Source organism: Aquarana catesbeiana, linkage group LG03 (assembly GCF_042186555.1).
Source record: "Aquarana catesbeiana isolate 2022-GZ linkage group LG03, ASM4218655v1, whole genome shotgun sequence".
NCBI classification, from domain to species: Eukaryota; Metazoa; Chordata; class Amphibia; order Anura; family Ranidae; genus Aquarana; species Aquarana catesbeiana.
This window is the reverse complement of record NC_133326.1, coordinates 526180854-526197098: the sequence shown is the minus strand read 5'-3', so window position 1 is coordinate 526197098 and position 16245 is coordinate 526180854. Positions and strand designations below refer to the sequence as shown.

The 16245-nt window shown below is 45.1% G+C and overlaps 1 protein-coding gene across 2 annotated transcripts in view; it reads right to left on the bottom strand.

Moving 5' to 3' along the window:
- The window catches only part of LOC141132632 (E3 ubiquitin-protein ligase rfwd3.S-like), an 86142-nt gene that overhangs the window by 9210 nt on the left and 60687 nt on the right, over window positions 1-16245 (bottom strand). For both annotated transcript variants that reach the window (XM_073621242.1, XM_073621243.1), the window contains 2 exons: window positions 3162-3373; window positions 2054-2271 (listed from right to left, as the gene is read on the bottom strand). In XM_073621242.1, the coding sequence (XP_073477343.1) occupies window positions 2054-2271; window positions 3162-3373 (430 nt within the window). The remainder of the gene's footprint in view (window positions 1-2053; window positions 2272-3161; window positions 3374-16245) is intronic.

Sequence of the window (16245 nt, the reverse complement as noted above, 5' to 3'; positions counted from 1 at the left end):
GACTTTGGACCTTAAGAATCGAGAGGGGGGAAGCCCCCGGAATTCTATTTTGTACCCCTGAGACACGGAAGAAATAACCCACCTGTCGCGGATCACTTCTTCCCAGGCGCTTGAAAATTTCGAATAGCCTCCCCCCACTCGTATGAGTGGGGGCGCCCCTTTATAAGGAAGGCTTGGGACTGACCTTTTTAGGGGGTCTCTGGAACCAAGGTTTTTTCTGCCCCTGGCCTTGTGGCCAGGGGCAGAAAAGCTGAGGCCGTCGACACTGCCTGAAATTATAAGTACTGGGTACTGAAGCACTAGACCCCTTAAAGAAAGGTCGTCTGCTCCTCTTCTTGACTGGTAGAAACGTAGGTTGAGACAGAAGCATTGGTGGTTGCTACAATGCCTGACAACCGTAATGGCTCAGACTGGCCAGTTGCCCCAGGTCTTTCAGGAGAGTTAAACACAGCAGATGTAAGACTAGCATCCTCTAATACATATGGCGGTGCATTTGCACCCTTTCCTGCTGTGCCTCCCCCACTCCTCCTCCGGGAAGACATGCCTGAGACAAACTTGTAGTAACGAAAAACCCACCTTTCTGTACTTCACCGCTCTGCATAACACTATATCAGCCTTTGCAGTACCCAGCTCTTACAGGACCTGTAGTGCCTTGGTCCATCCACCCACAGTGACTCACGTGCCCAGCAGACGCCGCTACTGTGTCCCCATCAGCCTGCTTACAGAAGCTTAGGCTGAACTGGCTCCTAATATAGCTGCTTCCGCCACTATTGCGCATGTCCAGCGTGCACGCTCCATGTACATGCACATAGCATCCTGCGCGCGTTTGTCCCACGTGCACACTCATAGCGTCCTGCGCATGTTTGTCCCACGTGCACACTCGTAGCTTCCTGTGCGCGTTCATCCCACGTGTGCGTTCGTCGTCCGCGCACTTTCGCGCCATTCTCGTGCACACGCCCATGCGGGTCCCCTGACCACATAAACAGCGGCAGGAGGGGGCCACCGAAGGCGCCGACATAGGGACTAGTGCACGGAGGCGGGAGGACCTGGAGAACTGTCCACCCTCTGCTTGAAACAGCTCTGCTGGCAGTTCCACAGAGCAGTGCCGCCATCCACAGCACCACTGCTCCTGGTGGAAAAAACAATTATGGCACCTGGCAACAAAAAACCCCCACAGGTAAGAGACTGTAAGTACATCGTACGGTTTTTAACAAGTGCAAAAAATCTTTAAAACACTTACCAGTCCCGCAGCAGGATTCTGCTAAAAAGCAAGATTCCAATCTTCTCCCATCACGGCGGGTCTCTGTCCCTTGGACCTTTAAGGATCGGGTCCCCTTAATATGGGGCCACTCCCCTGGAACTGTAAAGCACCCTGCCGGATCTCCTTAGGAGTCTTTCAATCTTACCAAGGGTCTGGATTTCCCAGGGTCCAGTCCCCAAAGGGTCACATTAAAGGCAATTCCTCGTAATCCTCTTGCATGAACGAGGTTCGGGTATCATCCATTTTAGTGTATCACTATTTGGATGGATCCGATTATATAGTCCTTTAAATCCTTCAGGATCTGTTCCAGGACTATCTTCTTAGCTAGCTCATGGAGAGCTTCTCCAGACCATGACCATCACCTTTACAAGACACTGGTGAAAAAACTGAGGTACTTCCTGTGTAGGAGGGGTTATATATGGGAGGACTTCCTGTCTTTCTTTTTTGGTTTGCCAGTGTTCATTCACCTATAAGTGGCGTATAACCCAGTTAGTTATAATGGCTGCTCTGTGTCCCGTGATGTAAGATAAAGAAAATTGGTATTGGTATTGGTATTGGTGCATCCCTATTAGCAGTCTCTTTTAACACGTCTCCAACCTCTTACACCTGCAACACATGCACAGCCTCCACCTACACTTGCAACAAGTTCACAATATCTGACAATCTTCTCTAGTGTTACATATTCTAAATGTAGATCTAAACTGTGGCACTTTGGTGATATCACGGGTCACCTATGAGGTTTCCTATATATAGTAAAGTTGCATGTAGCTAGAAGGGTTGCACATTTCTTACCATGGCAGAGTTGGTGGATTCGTCTCCAATACACACCAGTATATCGCAGCCAAGGTCTGGATTCTGGAATATGGCGTTCTTGGTCAGAAGTCTACAGGTGGTCCCCCCCTTGAAGGTCTGTACTTGGCAACAGGAACATTTGTACTTATCTGCAGAATCTGGCAGGCTGTTTTTGGTGAGTTTCGTCATCACACAGAGCACGTAGTTACGGGTATGATCTGTCAATAGAGCATGTACAAGTCACAGAGGATAAAAATTAAAAAACAAAAGCTCTCCTTTTTCCAATCATACTTGGTCAATTTACTCTCCTTTCCTAAAACAAGCCACACACTCTACAATCTGATTGTACTACCTACTTTAGGTCTACCAACAAGAAGTACAAAGTCCTGTTTGATTGTCTTGAAATGTAGTGCATGGTTTTGGTACAATTACATTTGGTAAATTTAAAGTGCAACTACAGGCAAAACTTTTATTTGATTTTATTTTATTTGTTTTGGATTTAGTGGAGAGGGATTAGATTGCGTCAGCTTTTATTGCTGTCTTTGCCCCCATTAGGAAATTCACTCTCTCCATTTGTCCTGCTTACCGTTATCAGCAAGTGAAAGAAAATCTTAAATTTTGGGTTGACACAAAACAGAACAGAACAGTAATAGAAGGGAAATCTTCCCATGGGGACGCTACTTCTGGTGACACCCTGAGATTCCCTCAGGGAGTTTTTTAGAGGGAGTTTCTTTCACTTCCTGTTTGGCTATGGGTCAGAAAGTGAAAGGAAATCTCCCTAATGGGAGACACTTAGCAAAACAAAAATCTGAACAAAAAAAAGTATCATAGCTTAGTGAAATTATGCAATTTATATACAGTTATTGTTAGGACCTTATTTAACAATAATATGCAGTAGGCAGTTCTAATTGGTTTACATGCACTTTCACAAGCAGTACAATAAGGAAAGAAGAAACAACACAATTCCAGGTCACAGAGTGTCATTTGGAAATTCATATGCATTAGTTAAAAGCTGCAAACCAACAGCTAGTTTACAAATTGGTAAAGTGCACCAGATTTAGATAGAAAGGTCATCTGGGTGCTACATTTGAAACAGCCATGTACTCACCTGGCCGGTAAGTGACCAGGCATTGCCTCGTGTTGCTCTCTGTCTGGATGTCAGTACATCCACCGGAATCCAGGGGCAGTACATGTGCATTGTACTTGGCATCCTTCATCTCCCAAAAACACACTCCTTTTAGGTTCCCCACCAACAATCCTCCACAGGGGAAGGCGTCAGAGGTGGCACGAGGCATGTAGGAGAGAGTAATCACCGGAGCGCTTGAGGGAGAGATGACAGATCAGAGATTACAGGTATGACAAAACAAGCAAGTCTGTACTCTGAGCAAGAGCATTTTCATATCAAATTCTTTACCCCTTCATGACAAAGGTAAAACTAATCCTAACACTTGGACGCAGTTTTCCAACATCGGCATGTGTTAGTAAAACTGTACATTTCATCACTGCTACTTAGGCCCCTTTTACACATGCAGACCGTTTCATCAGTTCAGTCACATTTTTTCAAAGAAAATAACAGATGAAGTTTACATCAGTTTTTCATCAGTTTGTCATCCATTTTTTACATCCCGCCAGCTCGAGTCCTTAACCACGTGAGTCCCAGAGCCATTTTTTCATGTAAAAACGGACCGTTTGTCCATTTACATTCATTTTTTGTTCCATCCACTTTCTTAACGGAAGAAAAATAGGGTTTTAATCCATTCCATAAAACGGACATTGACGGGAGTGGAAGTAAACGGATGTCCATTTATATCCCTTTTCATTGATGTCAGTTTTTCATCCATCAACATTAAGATTCATTAACTAGTTAAGGACCGGGCCTATTTTTCAGACTTGGTGTTTACAAGTTGAAATCATTTTTTTTTTGCTAGAAAATTACTTAGAAGCTCCAAACATTATATTTTTTTCCAGACACCCTAGAGAATAAAAAGTGAAAAATATATATGTACTTCATGCCTATCTATATTGGTAAAATTGATGTAGACTACAAAAAGTAAATAATATATAAAAACAGCTACTGCCCCTAACTAAGGTAAGTATGCTACTTTGGGTATATGTGAATTGGATATAGAGGGCGCTCTGACACCAAGTAGAATTACTACTGTGCAATAATGAATAATGAGGTGCCTAAGGAAACACACTTAAGTACTCACATTAACCACTTGCTGACCACCTCACAACGATATACGTCGGCAGATTGGCACGGGCAGGCAGAGTAACGTATATATACATTACCGGGCGGGGGCGCGATCACGCCATCCCCCCCCCCCCGCCCCCGGAGCCTGAGGCGGTCAGCTTCGGTTCAGGAGCGATCCGGCCTGAGGGGGAGGCCACCGATTCATGGCCTGCCCCTCACGATCGCTCCTGACCAATGGAATACTTCCCTTATCTGTGAACTGTAAACACAGACAAGGGAAGTGATGTCACCGCTCCTCGTGCTGCCTTTTTGTTGCAGACCGAGAAGAGCAAGACATCTAATAGTAAGCACCAAAAGTACACTGACACTAGTACACATAGGCACACATTTCACCCCCCGGTCACCCCCCCCCCCAGTTAACCCCTGCACTCCCTGTCACAGTGTCACCAATTGCAGTGTTAATTTTTTTTACTGATCACTGCAATGGTGTCATTCGTGACTGTAAAAAGTGTTAGGGGAATTAGTGGTAGGCCCTGTTAGGTCTAGGGTACCCCCCTAATAAAGGTTTCACCCCTTGATCGCCCCCTAGTTAACCCTTTTACCCCGTTGCCAGTGTCACTAATAGATCTTTTTTCTGATCGCCGTATTGGTGTCACGGGTGACGCTAGTTAGCCTGTTAGTTATTTAGGTTCACCGTCAGGTTTTTATAGCGATAGGTATCCCCATATACTACCAGATAAAGGTTTTAACCCCCTGATTGCCCCCTAGTTAACCCTTTCACCCCCTGTCACCAGTGATCACCGTATAAGTTTTAACGGTGGCGCTGGTTAGTTTATTTTTTTATAGCGTCAGGGCACCCGCCGTTTATTACCCAATGAAGGTTTAACCCCCTGATCACCCAGGGGGTGATATCAGTTAGGTTTTAGGGTCAGTTAGGGTCTGCGTCATCCCAGGCAACGTTAGATTAGTGCAAGTAGCGCTAACACCCACGCAGGCACCATACACCTCCCTTAGTAGTATAGTATCTGAACGGATCAATATCTGATCAGATCTATACTAGCGTCTCCAGCAGTTTAGGATTCCCAAAAACGCAGTGTTAGCGGGATCAGCCCAGATACCTGCTAGCACCTGCGTTTTGCCCCTCCGCCCAGCCCACCCAAGTGCAGTATCGATCGATCACTGTCACAAAACACTAAACACATAACTGCAGCATTCGCAGAGTCAGGCCTGATCCCTGCGATCGCTAACAGTTTTTCTGGTAGCGTTTGATACAGTTGCTGACAGTTGGGAGCTTTTTTTCCTGTGAGTCTCACTAGTGTACCAGTAAATTTAGAGACCAAAATGGCAAATCAAAGGTACACTAGTGAAGAGGCCTACACGTTTCTGAGCATGACAGATAGTGAAGAGGAAGTCACTCATCTGTCAGATTCAGGCTCAGAATACGACCCTGTACAAGGTAGCAGCTCCCTGACAGATAGCTCTGACGACGGAGTTGTGTTCCCTGCCAAGGTCAGGCGTACTCGACCCCAATCTTCTTCTGCTGTTGAGGTGCAAGAATGGCGGGGCTCTCGTATGGAGCAGAGAGCCAGTACTAGTGCCGCTCATCCTTCTGGTGAACTGGCAAGCACCAGCGGCCTAGTACACCCTGGTCGTAGTCAAACCAGCACTGCAGTATCACGTGGTGACGTGGCGAGTCCCATAAGTGCAGTTCAAGTTGGTGAGGTGGCTAGCACATCTAGTGTCCCGCTGCCGCCAAGAAGACAAAGACAGGCCTATCATGCCCATAGTGCCCTTTCTCGCAGAATTTGCCAATCCTAATTGGGAGCCCACCACTTCTGCAGCACCCGTACTTCCCCCATTCACTGGCCAACCCAGAATTCAGGTGGAAACAGTTGATTTTACGTCACTTGAATTTTATTCGCTGTTTTTCACAGAAGATCTCTATAGATCTATTGTGGACCAAAGCAATTTGTATGCTGGTTAATTCATCGCCGCTAATCCCCAGTTGTCCTCCCTTGCCAGAGATTGGAAACAAATTACGGTTTCCGAATTTAAGACCTTTCTGGGCCTATCCCTCCTCATGGGCATAACTAAAAAGGTTGAAATGCGGTCATATTGGTCCACTGACCCAATTCACCATATGCCCCTGTTCTCTGCCTCCATGGCCAGGGCACGATATAAGCAGATCTTACGGTTTATGCACTTCAACGACAATGAACTCTGTCGTCCTCGGGGAGACCCTGGATACGATCGGCTCTACAAAATTCAGCCCCTCGTAAACCACTTCAACGAATGTTTTGCAGCCTTGTTTACTCCCGATCAAGTTGTCTGCCTTGATGAGTCCCTGATTAAATTTTCTGGCCGCTTGTCTTTCAAAAAATATCTTCCCAGCAAGCGTGCCAGATATGGGGTCAAGATGTATAAACTCTGTGACAGGGCAACAGGCTATACATGGAGTTTTATGGTTTAGGAGGGAAGAGATAGTTGCGTAGAGCCGGAGAACTGCCCAGACTACATAGGGAGCGCTGGCAAGATTGTGTGGGACTTGGTGTCACCCTTATTCAGAAAGGGGTACCACTTGTATGTGGTCAATTATTACATGAGCGTGCCACTTTTTAGTCACTTGTTTGATCATCAAATTGGCGCATGTGGCACCGTGCGATCCAATCACCGGGGCTTACCCCAGCGGCTTGTAGATTCCCGTCTTAGGCTGGGGGAGAGAGCCTGCTTGAAGTGTAATAATTTGCTTACTGTGAAGTGGAGGGATAATAAGAATTTTTCGTTCTGTCCTCCCTTCACGCAGACATGACGGTCCAAATTCCTACAGCGACTGGTGTTGTGGAGAAACCCCTCTGTGTCCACCAATATAACCTTAATATGGGAGGGGTGGACCTCAACGGCCAATTGTTGGCGCCGTACCTAGTTGCCCGTAAGGCCAGATGCTGGTACAAAAAAGTGTTCGTATACTTATTTCAATTGGCTTTGCTGAACACTCATGTGCTTTACAGAGCTTCAGGATGGACTGGATCCTTCCTTAAATTCCAGGAAGAGATCGTCAGAGCCCTTCTGTTTCCAGACGGTGCTGCACCCCACCTTCCCAACGCAAATGCAGTAAGCCGGCTGCATGAGAGGCATTTTCTGTATGTCCTCCCTGGTACCCCTACCCAACAAGCCCCCCAAAGAAGATGTTGTGTCTGTAGCAAGCGCGGATATAGGCGTGACACCCACTATTATTGTCCCTCCTCCTGGTCTTTGCATTGGTGAATGTTTTGAACGCTACCATACACTAGTGGAGTACTAGCGTAGGGTACAACACTAAATAGTCCTAGACACCCTTACACAGGGTCTCCCAAGATGCCATTGCATTTTGAGAGACCCGAACCGTTACAGTTACAAATAAAAGTGTAAAAAGAAGAAAAAGGAAAAAAAAAAAAAAAAAACACACCATTCTCTTTTCTATTGTTCCGCTCTTTTTTACTGTATTCTTTGCTTAACTGCAATGCAACAGCAACAGCATTTGCTCCCAGGATACATACACGTGACTCCGGTGCTGTAGAAGGTGATTTCACCATCACAGTTAAAAAAAAAAAGAGCATATATGCCGAAGCATGGGGGCAGGGGTGGAGGAGCGATTTGCTCCTAAATTTTAGGCACAGACTGTGTTAAAAAATGTTTTATTTTTTACTATGTTTTTTTTGTATTTGCTTTGCAGGTATGGTATGTCTTACTGTTATACTGTAATGTAACTTTGTTTTATTGTTAACCATCATTTGCTTAGCAGGCACGCCATTCAGCTGCAGCACTGATTTATTTATCTTGACAGCAACAGCGTTTGCTCCCACGATACATAAATCAGCGACTTCAGCGCTGTAGGAGGTGATTTTACCACCACAGTTAAAAACAAAATGGTGCATGTATGCCCATCATTAAAAGTGGGTGGATGAAGGGAGATATTCTAATGGTGGGCATACCCACCGATCAATCTCTTTTTTTCGTTCAGCCCACAGGCTGCATGAAAAAAAGATTACAATATATGCCCAACAAAGACCAGCAACGTACTGGTATGTTGCTGGACTTTGAGTGGTTATACCAGAATGATGCCTGCGGGTTTAGGTATCATTCTTTTTAGCCAGCGGTCGGCTTTCATGTAAAAAGCAATCCCTATCGGCTAATTAGCCTCTAGACTGCTTTTACAAGCAGTGGGAGGGAACGTCCCCCCCTCACCACCATCTTCCATGGTTTTCTCTGGCTCTCCTGTCCTAACAGGGAACCTGAGACTGCAGACGGTGGTTTCGCCAGCTGACCATAGAGCTGATCAGAGACCAGAATGGCTCCAATCATCTCTATGGCCTAAGAAACCAGGAGCTACGAGCAATTCATGACTTAGATTTCGCTGCATATAAACAGTGCCATTGGGAAATTGGGAAAGCATTTTATTACACTGATCTTGGTGTGCTCAGATGCTTTGAGGGCAGAGGAGAGATCTAGGGTCTAATAGACCCCAATTTTTTCTAAAAAGAGTACCTGTCACTACCTATTGCTATCATAGGGGATATTTACATTCCCTGAGATAACAATAAAAATGATAAAAAAAAAATATGAAAGGAACAGTGTAAAAATTAAATAAAAAAGCAAAATAAATAATTTTAAAAAAAAAGCATCCCTGTCCCCTCCTGCTCTCGCGCAAAAGCAAACTCAAGCATCAGTCTGGAGTCATATGTAAACAGCAATTGCACCATGCATGTGAGGTATCACCACGAAGGTCAGATCGAGGGCAGTAATTTTAGCCTCCTCTGTAAATCTAAAATGGTAACCTGTAAAGGCTTTTAAAGGCTTTTAAAAATGTATGTAGTTTGTCGCCGCTGCACATTTGTTGCGCAATTTTAAAGCATGTCGTATTTGGGATCCATGTACTCGGCCTAAGATCATCTTTTTACTTCATCAAACATTTGGGCAATATAGTGTGTTTTAGTGCATTAAAATTAAAAAAAGTGTGTTTTTTCCAAAAAAAATGTGTTTGAAAAATCGCTGCGCAAATACTGTGTGAAAAAAAAATGCAACACCCACCATTTTAATATGTAGGGCCTTTGCTTTAAAAAAATATATAATGTTTGGGGGTTCAAAGTAATTTTCTTGCAAAAAAAAATATTTTTTTATGTAAACAAAAAGTGTCAGAAAGGGCTTTGTCTTCAAGTGGTTAGAAGAGTGGGTGATGTGTGACATAGGCTTCTAAATGTTGTGCATAAAATGCCAGGACAGTTCAACCCCCCCCCCAATGACCCCATTTTGGAAAGTAGACACCCCAAGCTATTTGCTGAGAGGCATGTCGAGTCCATGAAATATTTTATATTTTGACACAAGTTGCAGGAATACAATTTTATTTATTTTTTTTTTGCACAAAGTTGTCACTAAATGATATATTGCTCAAACATGCCATGGGCATATGTGGAATTACACCCCAAAATGCATTCTGCTGCTTCTCCTGAGTACAGGGATACCACATGTGTGAGACTTTTTGGGAGCCTAGCCACGTACGGGACCCCGAAAACCAATCACCGCCTTCAGGCTTTCTAAGACCTCTTTCACACTGGGGCGTTTTTCGGGCGTATTTCAGGTACTTTAGCGTTAAAAAAAAGCCTGTAAAGCGCCTGAAAGAAGCCTCATCTGCAATCCCAATGTAAAAACCCGAGCCCTTTCACACTGCCAGCGCCCGAAATAGATGGTAAAGCGCCGCTTAAGACCTCTTTCACACTGGGGCGTATTTCAGGCGTTTTTCAGGCGCTGGCAGTGTTAAAGGGGTCGGGCCATCTGCGCACCCAGCCCCGGGGCCAAAACACGAAAGCGCTGCAAAGAAGCTGCTTGCAGGACTCTTTTTGACGCCCTGCCAGCGCAGCGCCCCGTGTGAAAGCACTTGGGCTTTCACATTAAGATTGCAGATGAGGCTTCTTTCTTCAGGCGATTTTTTTAACGCTAAAGCGCCTGAAAAACGCCCCAGTGTGAAAGGGGTCTCAGTGTGAAAGCACTCAGGCTTTCACATTGGGATTGCAGATGAGGCTTCTTTCAGGCGCTTTACATTAACGCTAAAGTGCCTGAAAAACGCCCCAGTGTGAAAGGGGTCTAAGGGTGTAAATTTTTGATTTCACTCCTCACTGCCTATCACAGTTTCGGAGGCCATGGAATGCCCAGATGGCACAACCCCCCCCCCCCCCCAAATTACCCCATTTTGGAAAGTAGACACCACAAGCTATTTGCTGAGAGGTATGTTGAGTATTTTGCTGATCTCGCTTTTTGTCGCAAAGTTTTGAAAATTGAAAAAAGAAAAAAAAATACATTTTTTCTTTTCTTTCTTCATTTTCAAAAACAAATGAGAGCTGCAAAATACTCACCATGCCTCTCAGCAAATACCTTGGGGTGTCTGCTTTCTAAAATGGGGTCATTTGTGCTCATTTGTGGGGTTTGTGCTATCTGGACATTTCAGGGCCTCCGTAACTGTGATAGGTAGTGTTGCCTTATAAGTTTATGTGAAATCTCCATTAATAGCTGTAAAATATTATAATTGTGAATATACTTAATTTAGCTTTGTATCTATGTAACAGCGCGTCCAAGAAATCAAGGTTAAGCAGACAAGACGGTGCCTAGGCTTGTGTATACAAACAATGGAGATCCAAACCTCATTGTTGTACACACACTCACTTCAAAGGATCCTATGCTGGGATATGCAGTGAAGGGAGGCCAACCCGTAATCAATACTTTACTTCCCGGGAAAATTCAATCAAATCTCCTGCCCAGAATAGTCATAAGGATTTGCATTAAAGGGGGCTGACTTATGCAAAGTATAGGAATTGGAGATCTAGCCAGTCCTTATCTAGGAATAGGGAAGCCCTCCAATCAAGAGCCAAGCTATGCCAACCAATGAGGCATTAGCCTGTAATGATATACACGGACTAGAGGTGAGGGAAATCTTTTCACTTTATGGGAAAGCAGCAATCAGAATGGAACCAAAGGGTAAATATGGGAAAGGTCTGCCTTTTAACTTGTAACTGAATATGTTTGTAGATTAATGGTTTAAGGAATATACTCTGTATTTCTTCATATAATTCTTTTATTTTAACCTAATATTTCCTCCCTTGTTGTAGACTATAGATAGATGGTTGTGTATTAGATATTATCAACTATGCTCTCAATGCTCAATGCTCAAAGCTTTAATGCTTTCACTCTTGGTCAAAAGAACTCTCATTTAACCCACATCATATCTTTAAGATATTAAATCTTAAATATAATAAACGGGTAACAGTAGTGAGGAGTTAAATCACCATTTTATACCCTTAGAAAGCCTGAAGGCGGTGCTTGGTTTTCGGGGTCCTGTACATGGCTAGGCTCCCAAAAAGTCTCACACATGTGGTATCCCCGTACTCAGGAGAAGCAGCAAAATTCCACATAAGCCCATGGCATGTTTGAGCAATATATCATTTAGTGACAACTTTGTGAAAAAAAAAAAAAAAAGTTTGTCATTTCCCGCAACTTGTGGCAAAATATAAAATATTCCATGGACTCAACATGCCTCTCAGCAAATAGCTTGGGGTGTCTACTTTCCAAAATGGGGTCATTTGGGGGGGGGGGGGGGGGGTTGTACTATCTTGGCATTTTATGGCCTTCGAAACTGTGATAGGTAGTGAAGAGTGAAATCAAAAATTTACACCCTCAGAAATCCTGAAGGCGGTGATTGGTTTTCGGGGTCCTGTATGCGGCTAGGCTCCCAAAAAGTCCCACAGATAATGTATCTCCGTACTCAGGAGAAGCAGCAGAATGTATTTGGGGTATAATTCCACATATAACCATGGCATGTGTGAGCAATATATAATTTAGTGACAACTTTTAGTAAATTTTTTTATTTTTTTCTTGTCATTTTTCAATCACTTGGGACAAAAAAATTAATATTCAATGAGCTCAACATGCCTCTCAGCAATTTCCTTGGGGTGTCTACTTTCCATTTGGGGGGCGGGGTTGTACTGCCCTGCCATTTTAGCACCTCAAGAAATGACATAGGCCGTCATAAACTAAAAGCTGCGTAAATTCCAGAAAATGTACCCTAGTTTGTTGACGCAATAACTTTTGCGCAAACCAATAAATATACGCTTATTGACATTTTTTTTTACCAACATGTGGCTGAATACATTTTGGCCTAAATGTATGACTAAAATTGAGTTTATTGGGTATTTCTTATAACAAAAAGTAGAAAATATCATTTTTTTTCAAAATTTTCAGTTTCTTTCCATTTATATAGCAAAAAATAAAAATTGCAGAGGCAATCAAATACCATCAAAAGAAAGCTCTATTTGTGGGAAAAAAAGGATGCAAATTTTGTTTGGGTACAACATTGCATGACCGCGCAATTACCAGTTAAAGCAGCGCAGTGCCAAATTGTAAAAAAGTGGTCTGGTCATTCAGCAGCCTAATCCTCCGGGGCTGCAGTGGTTAAAGTGCAAAGTGACACATACAACTTAAATAGATGTGACTTGTGTGAAAACACTGGGTAAAACAATATATGAATCGCGAAGATTTGATAATCAATCAAAGTCCTAGCAGTGGTGACTCTTCTGTGCTGTGAAATCTTCTGAATACTGTCAACAGTGAGCTATCCTTCACCAGCTGAGCAAATTACACCCTAAGTGTTCCATAAATGGGTTCTGCTTACCAGATGATGGTGACCCCTTTACTTAAAAAGCAGGTCAAAGACGCTTTTGGCAAGATAATACTTGCTATAATGGTGGAGACTGTAGAAGCATAAAAACCCCTTCCTCTGACAAAGATCATAGATGGGATATGTGAAAAGAGTATAAAAGGAACCAATAGTGTAATCCTGTTCATTTAAAAAAAGCAATAAAAACAATGCTGAATGGCTGCTTACATGTGTGGTGCCTTAGCTCGACACTGAGGCTATATGCATGTCGGGTAGTCAAATGGTGTGCCGCGGCTCTCACTCGTAGCTGGCGTGTGTTCCACCGTCCAATGCGAACAACTAAAGGGACCAGAAGTGACGTGACCAAGACTCGCTTCAACGTATGTTTCGTAGATTTTACGTCACCAGGAAGTGTTCTTGGTCAATAGGGGCATGTGTTTATATGGTGTGAGTACGTTCCCCCTTTTGGGGGGAGGAGATTTAAAAATGAACAGCCACAGTGCCGGTTTACATAAATTAGCAGATAAACGGCCCACGTATATCTAATATTTATTTTTTTGGTTTACTGCAACTATCCTTTCTTCTCCCATTTTCATTATTATCCTCTTTGTTCCGCTAAATATACTGTATTTATTGGCGTATAACACTCACTTTTTCACCATGAAAATCGGCTGCAAATAGTATGTGCGTGTTATACGCCAATACTTCAATTTTAGCTGCCTTGTTGGGGACATGGAGGGGGGCAGGATGAGCGCCGGCAGATTACATACAGTGAGAATCTCCTGTTTACTTGGTGGCCTCTGTAATGGGAAGTCCCATCTCTTGGGCCGCCATTGGACCACTGTTCTGTCTATCATAGGAGATTCACACTGTATGTAATCTGTCGGCGCTCCTCCTGCCCCCCTCCCTGTCCCCTCTAGGCTGCAGATGGGCATCGATCAGGCTGCATTGATGGCAATGGTGAGGCTGCTGCATTGATGACAATGGTGAGGCTGCAGATGGGCACTGATCAGGCTGCATTGATGGCAATGGTGAGGCTTCAGATGGGCAATGACCCTTATTTTGCTTCAAAGTTCCTTATTTAAAAAGTTTTTTTCCTGAAACTTCCCTCTTAAAATGAATGTGCGTGTTATACGCCGATAAATACGGTAATTATCCCTATTTGCATCTATGATCTTTGTCGGAGGAAGGGGTTTTTATGCTTCTACAGTCTCCACCAGTATAGCAAGTATTATCTTGCCAAAAGCATCTTTGACCTGCTTTTTAAGTAAAGGGCTCACCATCATCTGGTTAGCAGAACCCACTTATGGAGCACTTTGGGTGTAATTTGCTCAGCTGGTGAAGGATAACTCATTGTTGACAGTATTCAGAAGATTTTTCAGCACAGAAGAGTCACAACTGCTAGGACTTTGATTGATTATCAAATCTTCGCAATTCACATCTATTTAAGTTGTATGTGTCACTTTGCACTTTAATATGAGTACTTAAGTTTGTTTCCTTAGGCACCTCACAGGGGCTTAACTAGAAATAGCAGGGCCCCATAGCAAAATGTTGTATGGGGCCCCCCTGCAAACAGCCCCCCCCCACAGCTGCCCTAGTGTCAATGCAGCGTGACCTGTGCCACATACAGCGTGACCTGTGCCCAATGCAGCGCGGGGGCGGATCCAGAGTCTAGTCTCGGGAGGGGCACTGCCAGAAAATATGTTTTTTTGCAGGCAATTTATCGAGGCAATGGCTGGTGTTAGCGCTTTAATCATCACTGCACCATGGTTGTTATGGTGTCAGGATGATTGAAGAGCATTATTTATATTATTACATTGTAATTTAAAATGAAATGGTTCAACTCACCATAATGCAGAATCTGTGGGAGCCCAGAGTGTGTCACTTTCCACGTCGACCTGCCTTCAGATGCAGCTTGTCACTTGCCAAGTCCCTGCCACAAGCTGCGGATTGTCACTTGCCTGCCACCAGATACTGATTGTCACTTGCCACGTCACCTGCCACATGCTGCTGATTGTCATTTGCCACGTCACCTGTCACACATTGCGGATTACACTTGCCACGTCACCTGCCACATGTTGCTGATTGTTATTTGAGACGTCACCTGCCACAAGTTGCTGATTGTTACTTGCCACGTCACCTGCCACATGTTGCTGATTGTTACTTGCCACGTCACTTGCCACACATTGCGGATTACACTTGCCACATGTTGCTGATTGTTACTTGCCACGTCACCTGCCACATGTTGCTGATTTTTACTTGCCACGTCACCTGCCACACATTGCGGATTACACTTGCCACGTCACCTGCCACATGTTGCTCATTGTTGTTGGCCTGCTAAGGTGCAGATTGTCAGAGTGAAGGCAGGCAGCAGAGAGATGATGTAATCTCTCTGCTGCCCACGGCTGTACAGTGAGGGCGGAACTGCAGTGATGCAGGGCGGGAGGTGAGAGATGATGTCATCTCTCTGCTCCCCGCCCGCCGGCTCACTGACTGGCCAGTCTCTCCGCTCACCTGTGGACCGGCCTGCCCCCTCACTCAATGTCTGCCCTGCACGCCCGTACACTCAGCTGGCGACCCCCCCCCTCACTCGCCCGCCGACGCCGACCTGCCCACTCGTTAACATGCACACTCGGCTGGCGACCCCCCCCCTCACTCGTCCGCCGGCGCCGACCTGCCCGCTCAGGCTCTCTCTCACCTGGCCCGCCTGCTCATTAACCGGCACACTCGGCCTCCCGCCTGCTCACTCATCCATCCGCTGACTGGTCTGTCACAAATTTCCCCGTTCCCCCCCGGATCCGCCCCTGACGCAGCGTGACCTGTGCCCAATACATCGTGACCTGTGCCCCATACAGCGTGACCTGTGCCCAATACAGCCTGGTCTGCCTGTGCCCCATACAGCCCCACTTATGCAGAGGAAGAGGCAAGCCACCCAGGTCAGCAGAGAGCGGGATTGCCCGCTGTAATAGCTTTCATTTGAATTTCCTGTGTTCCCGGGGCTCATCGTCACATAGCCCCACCTCTTGGCCCGATGCCTTTGATGACGTCACATGTCCCGCATTGGATCGGCGTTCTGTCTATCAAAGGCACCGGGCCAAAAGGTGGAGCTATGTGACGTGAGCCCCGGGAACACTGGAAGTTCTAATCAAAGCTCTTACATCGGGCAATTCAGCTCTCTGCTGATACGGACAGCTCGCCTCTTCCTTTCCTCTCTGTTCCCCTGGCTGGGAGACTGTGCCGGCGGTGCTCTTATCCTCACTGGGCCCCACTCGGCTGCGGGCCCCATAGCGCCCGCATGGGTCGCTATGGTGGTAGTTA